Source organism: Phyllostomus hastatus, unplaced genomic scaffold (genome assembly GCF_019186645.2).
Source record: "Phyllostomus hastatus isolate PE091 unplaced genomic scaffold, TTU_PhHast_1.1 phas_scaffold_182, whole genome shotgun sequence".
In the NCBI taxonomy this organism is placed as follows: Eukaryota; Metazoa; Chordata; class Mammalia; order Chiroptera; family Phyllostomidae; genus Phyllostomus; species Phyllostomus hastatus.
Window position 1 is genome coordinate 11,380,972 of NW_025334013.1, and position 15,906 is coordinate 11,396,877.

At 51.5% G+C, this 15,906-nt stretch overlaps 1 protein-coding gene across 3 annotated transcripts in view; it reads right to left on the reverse strand.

The window, feature by feature from the left end:
• CAPZB (capping actin protein of muscle Z-line subunit beta) overlaps positions 1-15,906 on the reverse strand; it is a 121,462-nt gene that overhangs the window by 54,864 nt on the left and 50,692 nt on the right. For all 3 annotated transcript variants that reach the window (XM_045859639.1, XM_045859641.1, XM_045859640.1), the window contains one exon: positions 11,712-11,801. In XM_045859639.1, coding sequence (XP_045715595.1) covers positions 11,712-11,801 — 90 coding nt within the window. The remainder of the gene's footprint in view (positions 1-11,711; positions 11,802-15,906) is intronic.

Below are 15,906 nucleotides of genomic sequence, written 5' to 3' on the forward strand. Positions count from 1 at the left end.
CTGTCGGGCACTTGCCCCAGAGCCTCCATCTGACACCACCCCCACCCCCGCCATCTGCAACATCCATTCTGGACTCGGCTCCAAGGTTTCAGTTACACAAAAGGTAACAGGCCCAGCAGGACCTGAAAATCTGGAGTTTCACGAGTGCTGTTCCTACCTCTTCTCCTGCATACCCAGCACCTAGAGTCTGGCTGGTAGTCATTTGTGGGGCACTCGGGGTGCGAGTGGGGGGTGCGGACGGGGAGGAGGCACAGGACTGGACTGCCCCTTTGTGAGGCTTCACAAAGGCAGGGCCTGTGCACGCTGTGATGGACAGGGCCTCTAATGAGCCTTAATTGGGAGTGCAACAAGGTGCAGGAGGCAGCAGCACATGGGCGAAGAAGGGGCAGCCAAAGACCGTCTGACTAATGAATAAGAAGTGCCCGGCCTGATGAGGGCCAGGGACCAAAAAAGGAGGAGGGCGGGATCCTCCCCCAGCCCTGCGCGCTTCTGAGAGCTCGGGCTCCTTCACGTAACCGACAGGAAGCCTCTGGGAGCACGGAAGGCCCCCACCTCCAATCTCTCAGCAGAGACAGAGCAGGGACAGTGATCCGCTCAGTGGAGGCAGCCGTGGTCGTGGGGGTCATGTGATCGCTGCCACGGAGGCTTCCGTCCCCATCAGCACCTCATCTTTAACAATGGAGGGCCCGGACAGGACACCCTTCAACGTGGAAAGGGGAAAGCTACACTCTAGGAGACTGAGTGAGTTCTTGCGGGCGCTAATTACTGGGATGACATCTGCACCCAGAGTCAGCCGTCTGCCGGGCGCCTGCAGTGACCAGGAGAAAGCTGTTCCTGGAGAAGCTGTGGGCGCAGGCGCACAGTGGGAGAACGGGCGGTTGAGTCTGGGGATGATTCCGACTCAGCTACTTACTAACCAACCAGCTGTGAGGCCCTGACCAACAACTCATTAGGCCTCTCTCAGTTGTCTCGAACGTAAAATGGGGACAGAAGACTGGCTTCATGGTGGCTGGTTTAAGTAAGCTAAATATGTACATGGTCTAGAACAGGTCCTGGCAGCGGACAGTCGTCAGAGAGAAGCAGGAGGCCAGAAGGGCTCGTACTCGCGTGCACAAGGGCTACATCAGGCCGTGAGTTGGATGTGACCTCAGAACCGCGCACGGGCAGCTGCCATCAGCCAGGAGCTGCGCCGGAAGTGCACCTGCACAGTCTCTAGCACTCAAAGTCAGTGTCATCGCACCCATCTCCGCTGCGAGGAGACAGAGACTCAGAGGTCACACAACTAAGACGTGACGAAGACGAGAGATGAGTTCGGCTGGACCCGTCAACTTCAAGCTGCTCAACCTGTCACACCCCAGCACTGCCGCCTCGCAGATACCTCAGGCGAGCAGTCTCAGACTCGGAGCTGCCCTAAACACAACCCATCATGAACTCTACAGGACCCGATCCCCAAGTACGCTGAAACAGGCTCTGCAGCCAGGCAAACAAAGCGAGTACGTGTGCGTGGGGGGCGGGAGAGGAGGAGAACCATCAAATAACCGTAACCAATCTGTTTTCGAGAATGTGCAAGATAAATAGTCACTCTGCTTCTAGCCCATCCCAAACCTGCCCTTCTCGGCTGGTGGCACCTCGGGTGCACTTCCTGCATCACGTCTGTGAACGGGCAGCGGTACAGGAGCTGCTGGAGCAGCCTCCCCACCACAAGGAGGACTCGGGAGAGGCCTGCGAGGGGCAAAGCCAAGGCACAGAGGACCGCTGCGGGCGAGGCTGGAAACACTGCAGAAGGGAATGCCTGGGGCTACACTGGTGGGGGCGGGGGCTGGTTAGAGATGTGGGAGATGTGGGTTTGAGGCACAGACAAGAGATCAGCAGCCTTGAGAAGAGGGAATTGTACATGAATGGAAGTGAAGGCAGGAGAAAGCAGGAAACTGGACAACAGAAAGGAAGCCTGAGGTTCAGAGTTCACAGGTGCCCTGTCCTGGGAAATGGAAGGTAACTGTGTGAACCTCTTGGTGGCTAAAGTGAAGACAATGAGGTCAAAGGACCCGTGAGGCTATAATGTCAGCTGGTTTGTCCTTGGACAGTGAGCTCAACCTTAAGACCCATCCCGCCTTGTCAGACCACCCAACCACTTTGCGCAGCTTCTCCCCTGGGGCTTCCAAAAAACTCCAAGGGAGAAGGGTGCCTGCTGAAGCAACCAGAAAGGGGTAGGGGAAGACCCACACCATCCAGAGAGCCCACACCTGCCAGGGCAGAACAGGAAGCATGACGTGAGGCGTCTCTGTGGAGTGACAGACGTCCTTACTAGTCAAGAAAGCAGTCAGCCAGTCTGACCCTGACCTCCCCTATTCAATCACTCTGGGGTGGCAGACATTGGCGTTTCCCAGCTTCCTTTTCAGGGGTCCCAGCCTTGATAGTTCAGGGAAGGCGGGGGGGAGGGATTTCCACGAGCATCTAAAATGCCTCGGTGCAGCCCTGGCCTGGTTGGTTCGAGCATCACCCCCATACGCCAAGGTTGCGAAATCCCAGGTCAGGGAACGTAAAATAAGTGGAACAACAAACCTCTCCCCTCCCCTCCCCAACCCCCTCTACCCTCTCTCTCTGTAAAAAGTCAATACATAAGAAATTTTAAAAACCACAATGCTTCAATGGAGAGCCTCCTAATCTCCCCCATTCCAGGTTAATTAAAACAAGTCCTTACAACCCTACGTTGGGTTATTAACCCCATCCAAGGCTGGGCCGTGTCCACCTGTGAAAACACCACCAGGAAGGCCGCCTGGGGTGCCAGGGCAGAGCCCCAGGCAGGCAGAACCCAGGGGTTAACCAACAGGCCCTAGGAAGCCTGTGGAGGTAATTCATAAAAGCATCAGCTAGCATTTACTCAGCACCTGTCCCACATGCACTGCACATGCTGGCACTTTATACACACTCCCAGATCCTGGCGGCTGCCCCGGGAATTCGGTTCTCGTATCCCAGTCTCGTCTGCTGGAGGAAACCCTGGGAGAGGCCGTAACCTGCCTGAGCTGGGAGGTGACAGAGACGCGATTCAAGTCCCAGTCCGCTTTGCTCCGTCCAGGCACTGGAGGCTGACCGGGGGAGCCTGCTGGGGGCCCCAGTCTGCTCAACTCTGCCCCATATCCACCCCACGGGGCAGGTACACGGTCACGGTCACAGACCCGAGAGAAACCGGTGCCTCTGCTGCCAGCAAAAGGGGATCCGAAAGCCTGGGGTGGGCCTGGGGCGAGGTTTGGTTCTAGGCAACAGGGCTCAGACACCGAGACCCCCCCGCCCTCCCGTCACAGAGACCCAGGGAGACCTGCAGACCCCAAAGCAAGCGAGTGGCAGGCCCAAAGCTTCAACCCCGGCTCCTGACTTCCAATAAGGTTTGCTTAATGTACACCAGGCTTTTCTCTCCACCCCCTTCTCCCCCTCCTATTGAAGGAGCTAGAAGTTTTCTGAAGCAGTTCTCTTCTTGAAAAAGAAAACAATAAAATGAGAAAAGCTATGTTTCTTTTTGTGCCATTTTACCAAACAGTTATGAAGATTCAAAAGCTGGCTAACATCACACTTAGGGCCCCTGCCAGAAAGAGTCTAGAGTCCAGGTCACCTGGCGTGTAGATCACAAACCTTTCCAGGTACCGGTGTTCCCCGAGTGGGTCCCATGAAAGTAGCGTAGAACAGTGCTGCGTTACAGGAGAACAGGCCCCTTTCTCTCCACTGCAGGACTCCTCAGAACCTTGAACGTGACGCTGCGGCCGGTGGAAGTCCTAGAGAGCGATCGGAGTGTGCCGCGCTCCTGCCACTGCTCACCGCCGCAGCTCCTCGAGGGTCAGCATCACAGCGAGCTGAGCGGAAGCCAGGAAAAGGGCACGCTGCGTCCAGGAGACGCGGCCCGTCCACTGGGCAGACAGCAGGGTCTCGGGGAAGGAGGCTTTCCCAGCCACCCTCCCCTTTGACTCTACACTTTCCCGACCAGCAAATCAAAAAAATTTGTGCACATGACCTCCTCTGTGGATCACCTGTGTACCCACAGCGTGTTCCTACCTTTCTTCTTTCTTCTACTCCTCACATGAGGACACTTTCTTCATTGCGTTTAGAGAGAAAGGAGACGGAGAAGCATCCATCTGCTGCCTCCCACACCCACCCGGACTGGACCGGCACTTGGACCAGGGACGGTAAGCACCTGGACCAGGAGGCGCACTTGCACACGCCTACGCCTGTGCCCAGACAGAGAATCGAACCTGCAACCTAGGTATGCACTGACTGGGTGCCAAACCCACAACCTTTTTTGGTTACGGGACAATGCTCCAACCAACCGGGCCGTTCCGCCAGGGCCCTCCCTTTCCTTACTGCTGGAGGGAGGCAGCAGCACACAGTGGCTGGGAGACTGGAGTCAGGATGTTCAGGTTCAAAGTTTGGCTCCACCACTGCCTGGTGACCTTGGTCAAGTTGTCGAAGCCCCTGCTGCTTCGTTCAGTTCTCAGCAACAGAACTGAAAACGGGGACAGTGATACTAACAACCTCAAAAGGTGTTTTCTGAAGATTTTAGGAGATACATCCTTTGCCATAAGTTGAAATGTTTTTTCAGAGTCTGTCTTTGGCCTTGGAATTTTATTTTATTTAAACTTGAAATTCAATTTGCATACACCAAAACCATCCTTTTGTTATCAGCTTCCATGCCGTATAAAGGCCTACCCCATCTCAATATTAAATATTGATGTTTTCCCTCTGGTTTCTTATGTTCATTTAGATACTAGTTCTTTAGTCCACTAGGAGTGTGGGTACTTGCTGTGCAATAGATACTTAGCTTGTTTTCCTTCAAAGTTTTCAGATGTTTCAGCATTTTTTCAATAACTGACTGTCTTCTCACAGTGAAACACAGCCGCCGCTTGCACTGCACCCTGCGTTGCTCCGTCACTGGCCCGTTCCGGAGCCGTCGGGGCCCACTCGCTCTGCCCCCGGTTCGGAGGGCTGCGGCGTCCTCTGGCTCGGCCCCCTTGCCCCCGGGAAGCTTACTGTCCTGGACCTCGCCTTCAGGACCAGTGGACACCGCACTGTCTCCTGGAAACAGGCTTTGCCCCCCGAGAACACAAACACACACAAAGCAAATGGCCCTGTACTTTTATCCTTCCTTCATCAAGGTTCAAGTTTTAATCTTCTGGTCTGCTCATTCTTAATGGAATCAAATGAGGACGTTACTCTACTAGAATAACTGCAGTTCTGTTACTCTGCTAGAACAGAACACATGAGAACTCCAAATGACTTTAGCCATATCTCTGGGGGAGCAGGGCAGGTCCAGGCACCCCAGGAAGCCCCATTTCCTCTTTCTAAGCAAATCATAGCATTTCAGAAGGGCTGACTAGCTGCCACCTTGACACAAATCTGACGCTGCACCATTAAGTGGCCGGGTCCTTGCCTCAGCCACAGGCCGGGGTTACGATAGGCCGCCTTCCTCTGGAGAGGCGGCCCTGAGCGGGGAGCGGAGGGCTGGTTCGGCACGGATTGCAGGGGTCTGTACTCTGGCTCTCCCCAGCTTCAGTCGCCACAGCTGCATCCACTCACAGAGCAAAGGCTTGCATGAAAAGGCTCACCACAACTTTCCAAGGAATGGAGTTCATTAAAATACTGCTGGAGGCCCCTGGCTGGAATGCATTTTCCCCTTGTAAATGGGGACTAAAGCACAGTGTCGTGGCCCGCAGGAAAGCTCAGACACCGGCGCAAAGACACTGTGCAGGGGTTGTTGCATAACTGCCGATGATTCAACCCGCTCCCCTGCTCCTGCTGCAGAGACAGCATCCCTGCTAGGAGAGAGCCCCCCAGCAAACTCTGACAAATGGGAGCAGGGAAGCCAAGCTGCCCCACCTCCCACGGCAACCCACAAGGGCACGTCCTCAGGTGCAGTGCATGGGGTGCAAACTCAGTCCAGTAGCTGGCCGGTCATCATGAAGACCCATGGGCTGAGAGGATGACCACAGTCATCCTCATCCAGGACCGAGTGTTAGGGTCCCTGAAACTTCTTCTCCCCGGGGAAGGGGGGCCGAGGAATAAAGGCTACATGTCCTCCCAGGGCTCAGCAGAGCGCCTCCCTCACAGGAGGTGCTCAGTGAATGTCGACTGAGCCCATTACCGTATTTCACTGCGCATCATGCGCACCTCTTTGCCCAATTTTTTGGGGGGGGGAAAATAAGGATGCGTGTTATACATGGGCAGTGCTAATTCTGTATCTATATAGATGTTTTCACTTCTTTTATTTATGCCTATGTGTTAGAAATGTAACTCTAGAAAGCAATAATGATATCTGTATGCAAAATACTACCCTGGAATAATCGTTTTTGTTTCGAAATACAAATAAATAAATGAGTTAAAAAATTAAAACAAAAGACTTTTCCCCTGAAAGTTTGGGCGAACACCACGGGTGCACAGGGCACATGGGAGCACACTACCCACGGCAAACACGGCGACTTTCGCCTGCTTCGGCTAAGACCCTTTTATTCAGGAGAAGACATCTGAGATGCTGCCCCTGAAATTAAGGAGGGACAAAATGCTGGTATGAGATTTTAAAGGGCGACAACAATGGGGAAACCAGGCAAGAAAACACAAGCCTGCTTACTCCTGACCACAGCGAAACCACATCGCACCTGGCCTTGGAGACCCCAAAGCCGGCACGAGTTCATCACCTGGGACCAGAATGGAGCGTGAGGCCTCATTCCACACAGCTGTTGTCCCGGAAAGAGAATTTACAGGATTCGTTGGTTTAACTGCAGAGACTGCAATCTGAGCACCTATGCTAAGTCAGATCATCAGAAATACTGATGAACTATTACATATAGTATCAGCCTTAACTTTACCGGTCACACTGTGTGGGAGCTTGGCTCCGAGGACAGATTCATGAAAAGCAGGTTCTTAGAAACGCACTGTATTTTTCAGACTGTAAGACACACTTTCCCCCAAATTTGGGAGAAAGGGGGTGCATCTTATAGTCCAAACGTAGCTTATCTGACTCCCTGTGGGGGTGGGGTGGCCTATGTTATTTATGTTACTAAATATTTCACCACATTTTTTGCTTAGAAATTTTTTTTCCTGTTTTCCTCCTCTAAAACCTAGGTGCATCTTACAGTCTGAAAAACTCGGTCAGCTGTAGGTCCCGCTCGCTCGCTGTGCCCCGCGCCCTCCATCCTTCCAATCTGTCGGGTGCCCCGGCAGACACCACGCTAGCGACCCAGACTAGAGCTGCACAGCCTCTGCACCCAGCTGACCCTTTCTATCTCCGCAGGGCAATTCTGGCTGCTAAAAAGAGGAGTGTGCTGAGGCGGAAACCGACCAAGTGACCCACTCCCCCTGGTCAGGGCGTCTGGGTGCCTCCTTCCCTCGAACCCGCAAGCCGGGCTGGGGTGGCTTGGGTGCCTTCCCAGCCAGCTCTGCTTTCCTCCTCTTTGCTTGGTTAAAATCTGGGGACACTCAAAGCTGGATCTTTGGGTGACTATAGCAAAGAAAAGAAAAGGAATTGAAAAATGGAGTGACCAGTGCAAGCAGAGACGTGGCTATTTTTGGTTTGCTCTTAGAAAGGCGAAGGTGCCAATTTGCAGAAACAAACTCCTTCTTCAGCTCAGGGCTCCAAACAGGCCCCAGCCATCGCCGCCAGTGTGCAGAGCAAAGCCATAGAAGGTTAAAGTTTAGGAAGCCAAGGGAGCCTCTTAGCAGCACAGGATTCCTGGCCCACGTGGACCTGTGGGTATTTTTGAAACAGCTTAACAATGGGTTTCGGCTGGCTTTACTCCAGTACAATGAGATTAATATGTAATAAAATGATGTTTTGATCATCTGCGAAAGGTCATTTCCCACCAATCAGAGAATGCATTATAATCCCAAGGCAGCAAAAGCTCTGGCGCTGGAAAGAGAAGAGAAGAGCAAGCTAGCTGATCTGGCATGATACACGGGGCGGCCTGGGCCCCGCTGCCAGCATACGCCGCATTTCTCTCTAGCACCGCTCTGTGACCGGGCCGCTGGCGGACCGGGTGCCTTCGCCCACAGGCCTCTGGCTCCAGCATCTGAGAGAGGCCATTCCCTTCATGGGGAATGCTGGCAAATCCTAGCATTCTTGTCAGTCTTAAAATTGGCGACTTTTCTCGAAAACAACCTCCTCCCCTTCATTATTTTAGGCAGGTGAGCACGGCAAGAATGGCTGCAATTTGCACCAAGCCGTGCACCAGTGGCATGAAAAGCCTCTGACGGATCCCAGGCTGCAGGGAACAAAGGCCCGGCCACGCCGCTTCTAGACAGACCCGCACCAGTGCGCGCTTTCTGAAAGCACAGCTGCGGGAAGGAACGAACGCTGCGCGTGAACTTCGGAGCCACAGCAGTGCACTCCGCACGGACCGGCTCTGGCAAGAATACGAGAAATTTGCAAATTCAGTTAAAAAGAAAAAAAAAACCCTGTCATTCCCAGGGAAAGTTGAAGAAAAACAGCAGCGATTAAAGGAAAACATTCAAATAAGTGATTTCTAGGACTCGTCACAGGATCCAATACAAAACCGGCCCAAATGCCCCTTATGCGCTACAGTGCAAAGCAAGGACCTTGAAGCAAGACCATTAATCACAAAGGGGCTTCTGAAGCACGTCAATACAGTTTTAATGAGGCATGCTTTACCCGGCTCTAATTCAGCGAAAAGTCACGCTTCATTTCCATTCTGACATTCATCATGCTTCAAATTTAAAAAAAAATTAATGAGAACACCGATTCCCCAGTCCATTCTGGGTGATGGGAATCATTTATGGCTTCTTGCTCAGCCTCAGGAGGTGGATGGGGCCCAAGGCTGGCCGCCAGACAACGGTGAGGGGAGTCGGTGCCTCCCCAGCCTCCCGGCGAAGCGGCGGACAGAGGTGAACAGGTAACCCTAAGTGGCCTGGCTCTAACAAGGAAATCATCTTTTCAAGTCTCCAGGTGTTTTTGTTTTAACTACGTGAATTTTAAACTACCCTCCATAATACATCTGTGCTTTAATATTTTAAATTACTAATGAGTTAAATTACTGGACATTCTTCCCCCAAACAGGTAACACTGACACATGAGGCAGGAAGGTGCGCCGCATTTCACCTGCTGCTGCGTGTAAGCAGCCGGACCCACGGTCCCCCAGCAGAGTTCCCCGAGGAGGAGGCACTGGGACTCCTGCTACTGCCTAGCCACACCAGCGCCCCGCTTCTTCCCCCGAGTCTCAACCCCCTGGAGAAGGGGAAGTGGTCATACACACAGTACGGAACACCGTGGAAATGATAACACACATGAAAGCATCCAGCTCAGCCCCACACCCCATACCTGCTTCCATCCCCTCTCCAGCCACCTTGCACTGAAAACGGAGTTACGTGTGGACAGGCAGTGTGCTCTGACACCAATCTGTGGGGTGCCACGTGCCCTGCCACGTATCAGGGACTGGCACGGTGTGGCGCTTCAACCTGGGTCTGAGCACCCCCCTCCCCCGCCAGCTCCACCTCGGGGCTGGTCTCTCCCGCCCAATGTCTGGGCTAACGTGGAGGATGGCTCCTTCGTTTTCCATCAATGCTGCAGCGGAACCAGCCAACCAGGCTTCCCTAAAACTTGCACATCTCTTAAACAAAGAATGACGCGGGAATCACAGAGAAAACCACGGCTGTAGTAAAACACTGTCGTTGCCATAAGAACAAAATAGCTTGCTAAACAAACACAAAGACAGTCTGAGAAAAATGCCCTCATCGTTCGTTCTATGTTTGGTTCACTTCTAAAACACAGTCATAACTAAACTGGCAAACTAAACATAAACTCAGCCAAGCACAGTTTCACGCTGAGTGTACAGGAAAAGACAGCCCCTGCAGCTGACCAAATCAGGGACCTGCCCATGCCTTCCACTTTGCCCACCTCTCCTGCACAGTCGCCCTCCAAGCTCTCTGACCCAGAACACGCGAAGACAGGCAGCACTTCCAGACCGCACCTCGCAATGCTGCCTCGCAGGGCTGTCCAGCGTTTCGTACCAATGCAGGGAGACTGCTCAGCACACGTGTCGTGTGCACCGCTCAGTAGGGGGCTGACGGTGACAACCAGCAACACAGCCAATCCGAGCCCTCCTGACTTTCAAGGATGGCTCCTGCACGCCCAAAATATTTCATTATTTCCCAACTAAGACTGTTTTCTCTGACCCCCATCCCCACAACTCACGTTTCCCCGGCACATGCCCAAATTCTGCACAAAAATTGGATCTAACCAACCCAATGTTCGGGCCAATGTTTAAACATCAGGATAGTTCACCCGCAACTCCAAACATGCGGCTCCTCCGGAAATACCCGAAAACAAGCAACAGGCATCACGTTCCCACCAGGCGGCCAGTGACTGGAGCAGAGGGGCCACTGCCCGCTCAGGCAGAGCCTGCCAGCAGACCCCTTGTTTCGGCCAAGGCCACTTCAGTGACTGCTGTCACCTCGCTGGCGCTTGGTCTGTGACCCAGGATTCTGAGCATGTGGTAGGTCACCTGCATCACAATTCCACCTGCTTTCTTTAATGCTCATCCACAGAATCTGTCCAGCCAGGGGCCATCAAATTCTCCATCCTCTTCTCTCCCACCACAAGCACCCGTAGCTGCCTTTCTTGTCCGGACCATTTACCTCAAGAAACCTCCTTCTTCCCGCTCCCCGAATCATTACACGTGAACGAGAGCAAGTTCACACCTCCTCTGGCAGGCTGCATGCCGTCTCCGTACAGCTGCCCTGCAACGGGGGGCCCGGGGCCCTGGCGATACAAAACAGCTGCACGGGGGACTCTGCAGACAGTGGTGAGGCACTGCATCCGCGAGTGACAGGAGTCTCCTGCGGTCCTGTGTCTTTCCTAGTGAAACTGTCCGGGTCTCATACAACCAGGTTAGATACATCACTACAGCACACGGACAGGTTTTCAAACCAGCATTCCCACAGATCCCTCACCGATGAGCCAGGGCTGGCAGTGACAGTCGCATCCAAGCCGAGACCGGGTGGAGGGAAAGAACGGAGGCCTCGGAGGCGGAGCTGGCGCTCACGGGCCGAATGAGGTAGTAACTCAACTGACCTCTTGGGGCCTGATTTTATTTTACCTCTTTTCAGTATTTCCCAGAGCTTTATAGACATTTTTTTAATACTTCGAACGTTTTTCAAATAATATTATGGTCCCAGTTAATCTGAGGCATCATTCTGAGACCAATAATTTTGAATCTTAAAATTATTAAACATTTAAAAAAATAGATGTGAAGAGATCTTCGAAAGCCGACTGTTGTGCTGTGCCGTTTCCAACTAGAAGGGAAGTCACGGAAGCCTTTCACAGGGTAGCGTTTCCTACTGCTCTGGCCGCAGAACACTCCCCAGCGGCAGGGAGAGGAACAGAGCCCGGCAGCTGAATGCCTGCTGGACGTGTGACCTCTTCCCCGTGCCTAAGGGGCAGCGTCCAGACACTGAGAACAAGGCAGCGGGGGAAGGAGACAGAATGTAACCAACTTCAGAATTCCCATCTTGGGCTTTATTAACACAGGTGATGCTGACAACAAGGCAACCATATGAAACAAATTCTCTCTGTCTGAAGGAAATCTCGTAACCCAGTGGTGGTGTCCAGCTGGAGAGAGAAGGTTTCTTGTGTGTTTTGTGTTCTGCATGGAAGAGGTACCGAAAGCACACAATTATGAACCCTGCCCAAAATGAAGCCGCATGAACACAGAACGTACCAGGTCGATCAGGTCGCTGAGGTTTTTCTCGATCTGCTGTGGAGGCAGGCGCCTCATTAAGTCCAAGGCACAGTCCAGCTGCTGATCACTCTGTGAAAGGAGAAAGAAAAGTGTCTCAGTCATTTTGCCAATAGCAACACCAAGAACCCTCTCCCAACAGGCGTTTTTGTAGGTGCAACTTGCCCAGGGTATGCTAAGGCCAAGCAGGCCTGCAGCGGGCTCTGCGCCCTGTCTGCTGGAGGGAGACCGTGAGCCTCTCTTTGACAGCCGTCTGTCTCAAGTGGAGGCATTCAGGAGATAATCAAAGAGTGAGAAACAGGCCAGAGAGTTCAGAAAGCGACCCTGGACTTCCCACATCTCAAAGCCTTACCAGCTTTCCTTCCCTAATGAAGCAGACCATGGAAGATGCATTATGTATTAGTTCCCAACTGGTTCTACGGGGAGCATGCTTGAATAGTAGATTAAGCTCTTTATTCTTTGCTATAACCTGGATTTGAACAGGTAATATCAGATAGCGTCACCAGACCAGGTATCTTGATAAGCTCCAAGCCAGAGAGAAAGCCAGGCAAAGAACAAGCGGCAAAATCTATGGAAAGGTTAAGTGCTTCGGTCATTCTGCTTAAAGCCTGGTACGTTTTCCATGGTGCCAGGCCCTTGCAAAATAGACCAGGACCTGAAATGAACCCCTTAACAGCCAAGAGCTCACTCTAGCTGGCAAAGTGGACTACAAGGCAATACACTGGCATCGCACTGCTACAGGGGCCTGGGAAGGTCAAGATTACCCTCGTTCACCAAGCACCTTCTTCCAGCCTTGTGTGCTTCATAATACTCTCCTCATTCAATCTCATGATGCACCAATTCAGTGGGAGCCGGCCTGTGCCCGTCATTGAGAGTATGTAATCAATAACGGAGGGAGGAGGAATGAACTGAGTGGGCAGAGACTGGTAAAGTGCAGAGTAAATGTGGTGCAGAGTCGGTTATGGCACAGAAGGCCAGGCCTCCGGAGGGCCGATGAGCTATGAGGTGGGGAAGGTGGGCCAGGTGGAATGGCAGAGATGCTCAGAAGTGCATGTAAGGCAGATGGAGTCCCCACCACCACCAATCCACGGCATTGCCTCATCTGTATCCTGGTTCCGCTCTGGGCAGACAGATCTCAGGATTTCTAAACTAGAACACTGCCCTAAACTTCTTTAGCCTCTAATCGAGAAGCTCAAGAATCTTCATAAAATATACAAAGTAATCCTGGAAATGCCACATTTGGCTGTCATGAAATACAGTCTTTGACTATGACCATCTATCCACACAGAGGCTAGGGAACAAGGATCCCCTTTACATTCATTTCAAAAACATAACACACATTAAGTAAACTGGAAGCAACCTCATTTTCAGATAACTAGTACAGCCATACAACAGGCTGGTTTAAAAAAAAGAGGAAAAAAAAAACCTGCTCAAGATGGTTATCGTTGACTATTCTGGGACACCCAACAACCTGGCTCCCCTACACACACACACACACACACACACACACACACACACACACTTTGTAGCACTTGTTCTGCTCAGTGCGACATTCTAGCAACCACGAATTCCCTACTTGGGCCATGCCTTCCGTGCCAGCCCAGGTCGTGGTGACATGGGCCTGGCCTGCTGGCATGGGAAGACATTTTAACACTTCTAAGGCGGAGAACCCAGATTAGCTGATTTGACACTGGAGGGACTTATGTTCCACTCCCAGGCCCGCCATTCATTAATTTATGGCCTTGGACAGAGCTGTTGGCCTCTACGAGCCTCTATTTATCCATAAAACGGAGCATATCTACTTTATAGGATTCTTGCAATAGTTTAGTTATTACCTGTTTAATGCATATAGCATGTGTTTGATCAGGAATATTTTCTATATGCATGCAAATGCTGTTTTAAGTATTTAAAATCTATTTTGTAACATTTGCCCCGTTCGACCCAACCTGAAAGTCTTCCTGGTCGCTCTGAACTGGAGCTAGGTGTTCAAACTCCATTACACAGGTACACGCCCCCTTGCCCGTGCAAGAACAGAAAACCTTAAATGGTCAAGTCGGCTGGTTCAAGGTATAAACTAATGGGCCAAAGAACTTAACAGACACCTCACCAAAGAAGATACAGAGATGGCAAATAAGCATAGGAAATAATGCTCAACATCCTATGTCGCTGCAGATGTGAATCAAAACGACGACGAGACACCATCACACACTTGCTGGGACGGCCCAAGTCCAGAGCTGACAGCACAAGGGTGTGGAGCAACGGGGACACTGATTCACTGCTGGGGGCGGCGGGGGGGGGGGGGGTGTACAGAATGGCACCAGCACTTCTGGAGATAGTTCGGTGGTTTCTTAAAGAACTGAACATATTCTTCCTATACAAGTCAACAGCACCCCTTGGCTTTTACCCAAAGGAATCGAAAACTTACGTCCACACAAAAACCTGCACACAACTGTCTGCAGCAGCTCTATTGATAATCGCCAAAACCTAGAAGCAACCACAGTGTTCTTCATTGGGTGAATGGGTAGACAAACTGTGGCCCATCCAGACACGTGATTCAGGCTGAAATGAGCCACCATACAGTCAGTAATATATGTACAGTGCTAGGTGGGTACTAGAAATACAGGGCGGGGGGAACACTTTCTAAGTATATAATCATCTAACCACTATGCTATATACCTGAGACAAATACAAAATCATATTAAATCATATTAAATATAAACTGCAACTGAAAAATTAAAGAAAAAGGAAATGAGTTATCAAGCCATGAAAACACATGGAGGAATGTTAAATGTAAATTACTAAGTGAAATATTAACATGTTAATCTAAAAAGGCCACACACTGTGGGACTCCAACTATGTGACATTCTGGAACTCGCAAAGCTATAAAGACAGTCGAAAGATCAGTGGCTGCCAAGGGCTGGAGGAGAAGGAGGGATAAAGAGCCCAGAGGATTCTTAGGGCAGTGAAACTACTCTGTGTGATACTATAAATGGTGGCTATGTGTCATCATAAATTTGCCCAAGCCCACAGAACGTCCAGCTCCAAGAGTGAGCCTTAATGCAAACTGAATGTCATTCTGCTGCGCCGTGCCCGTGAGGGTCGGTCAGCTGTAACTCAGCGAGGGGTGCTGGCAGTGGGCGAGGCTGTGCAGGTGAGAGGGCGGGTCAGAGGGACAGGCTCCGTGCCTCTGCTCACCTTTGCTCTGAACTTAAGACTGCTCTAAAAAACTAAGTCTATTTTTTAAAAAAGTGTGAGCTAGTGTTTCTCCACTGGGACTATTCTGCCCTTGCCACAAGCCCCCACGACATATTTGGCGATGTCTGGAGACCATTTTGGTTGTCATCACAGGCACGGGGGAAGCTACCGGCATCTAATGGGTAAGGGACCAGGGATGCTTCTAAACATCCTATGTACAGGACAGTCCCCAACAACCCGGCCAAAATGCCAGTCCAGTCCAGTCTGAGAAACCCTGGTTTAAAACCACTGGTTTTGGGGACTGCAGTCTCACAGACTCCCCGACTCCAATCAAAGCTAAGTCCCCAGAAAACCACACACACGATCCTAATTCACAGACCACGCACAACCCCCAGGACTTCTGGTCTCTGGAAACATTTTCAATTTGGATATTAACAATCTTCCTGAGAACTAAAATAAAATTTTAGGCGTAAATTAAGCCTAGCCACACTGGAGCTTTAATCCAGAACATACTGGGATTCAGAAGGGTTCAACTGTTGCAAAACGGTTTATAACTCATATTTTGCATTAATCCCAAGTAATCTTAATTGGAAATATTGCACTACGGACCTCTAAGGCTAAGGATGTCTAATTTTCATTAAGTTAGCAAATGACTAAAAGCTTTCCATAAGCCAAGCCACACGGGAAAGTTTAATGACAGCTTGTAAAAAGTTAAAATTAGCCTTAACTGGAACCCTCTGCATGGGAGTCATCCCAAACCCTGAGGGGCCCCAAGAGGAAACAGCCCGAGTCCCCGAGGAAAACCCCAGTGACCTACGCCCCCCGCACAACAGGAGCGACCACCCCAGGAACAGAGTGAGGGTGGGAGTGAGGACACGGGCCCCCGGGGACCACCTAGGACACTGCCACTTTCACAGAGCTCAAAAACAAGAAATGCTGAACTATAATTCAGACATAAACACACACATGCGCGCGTGTTTTA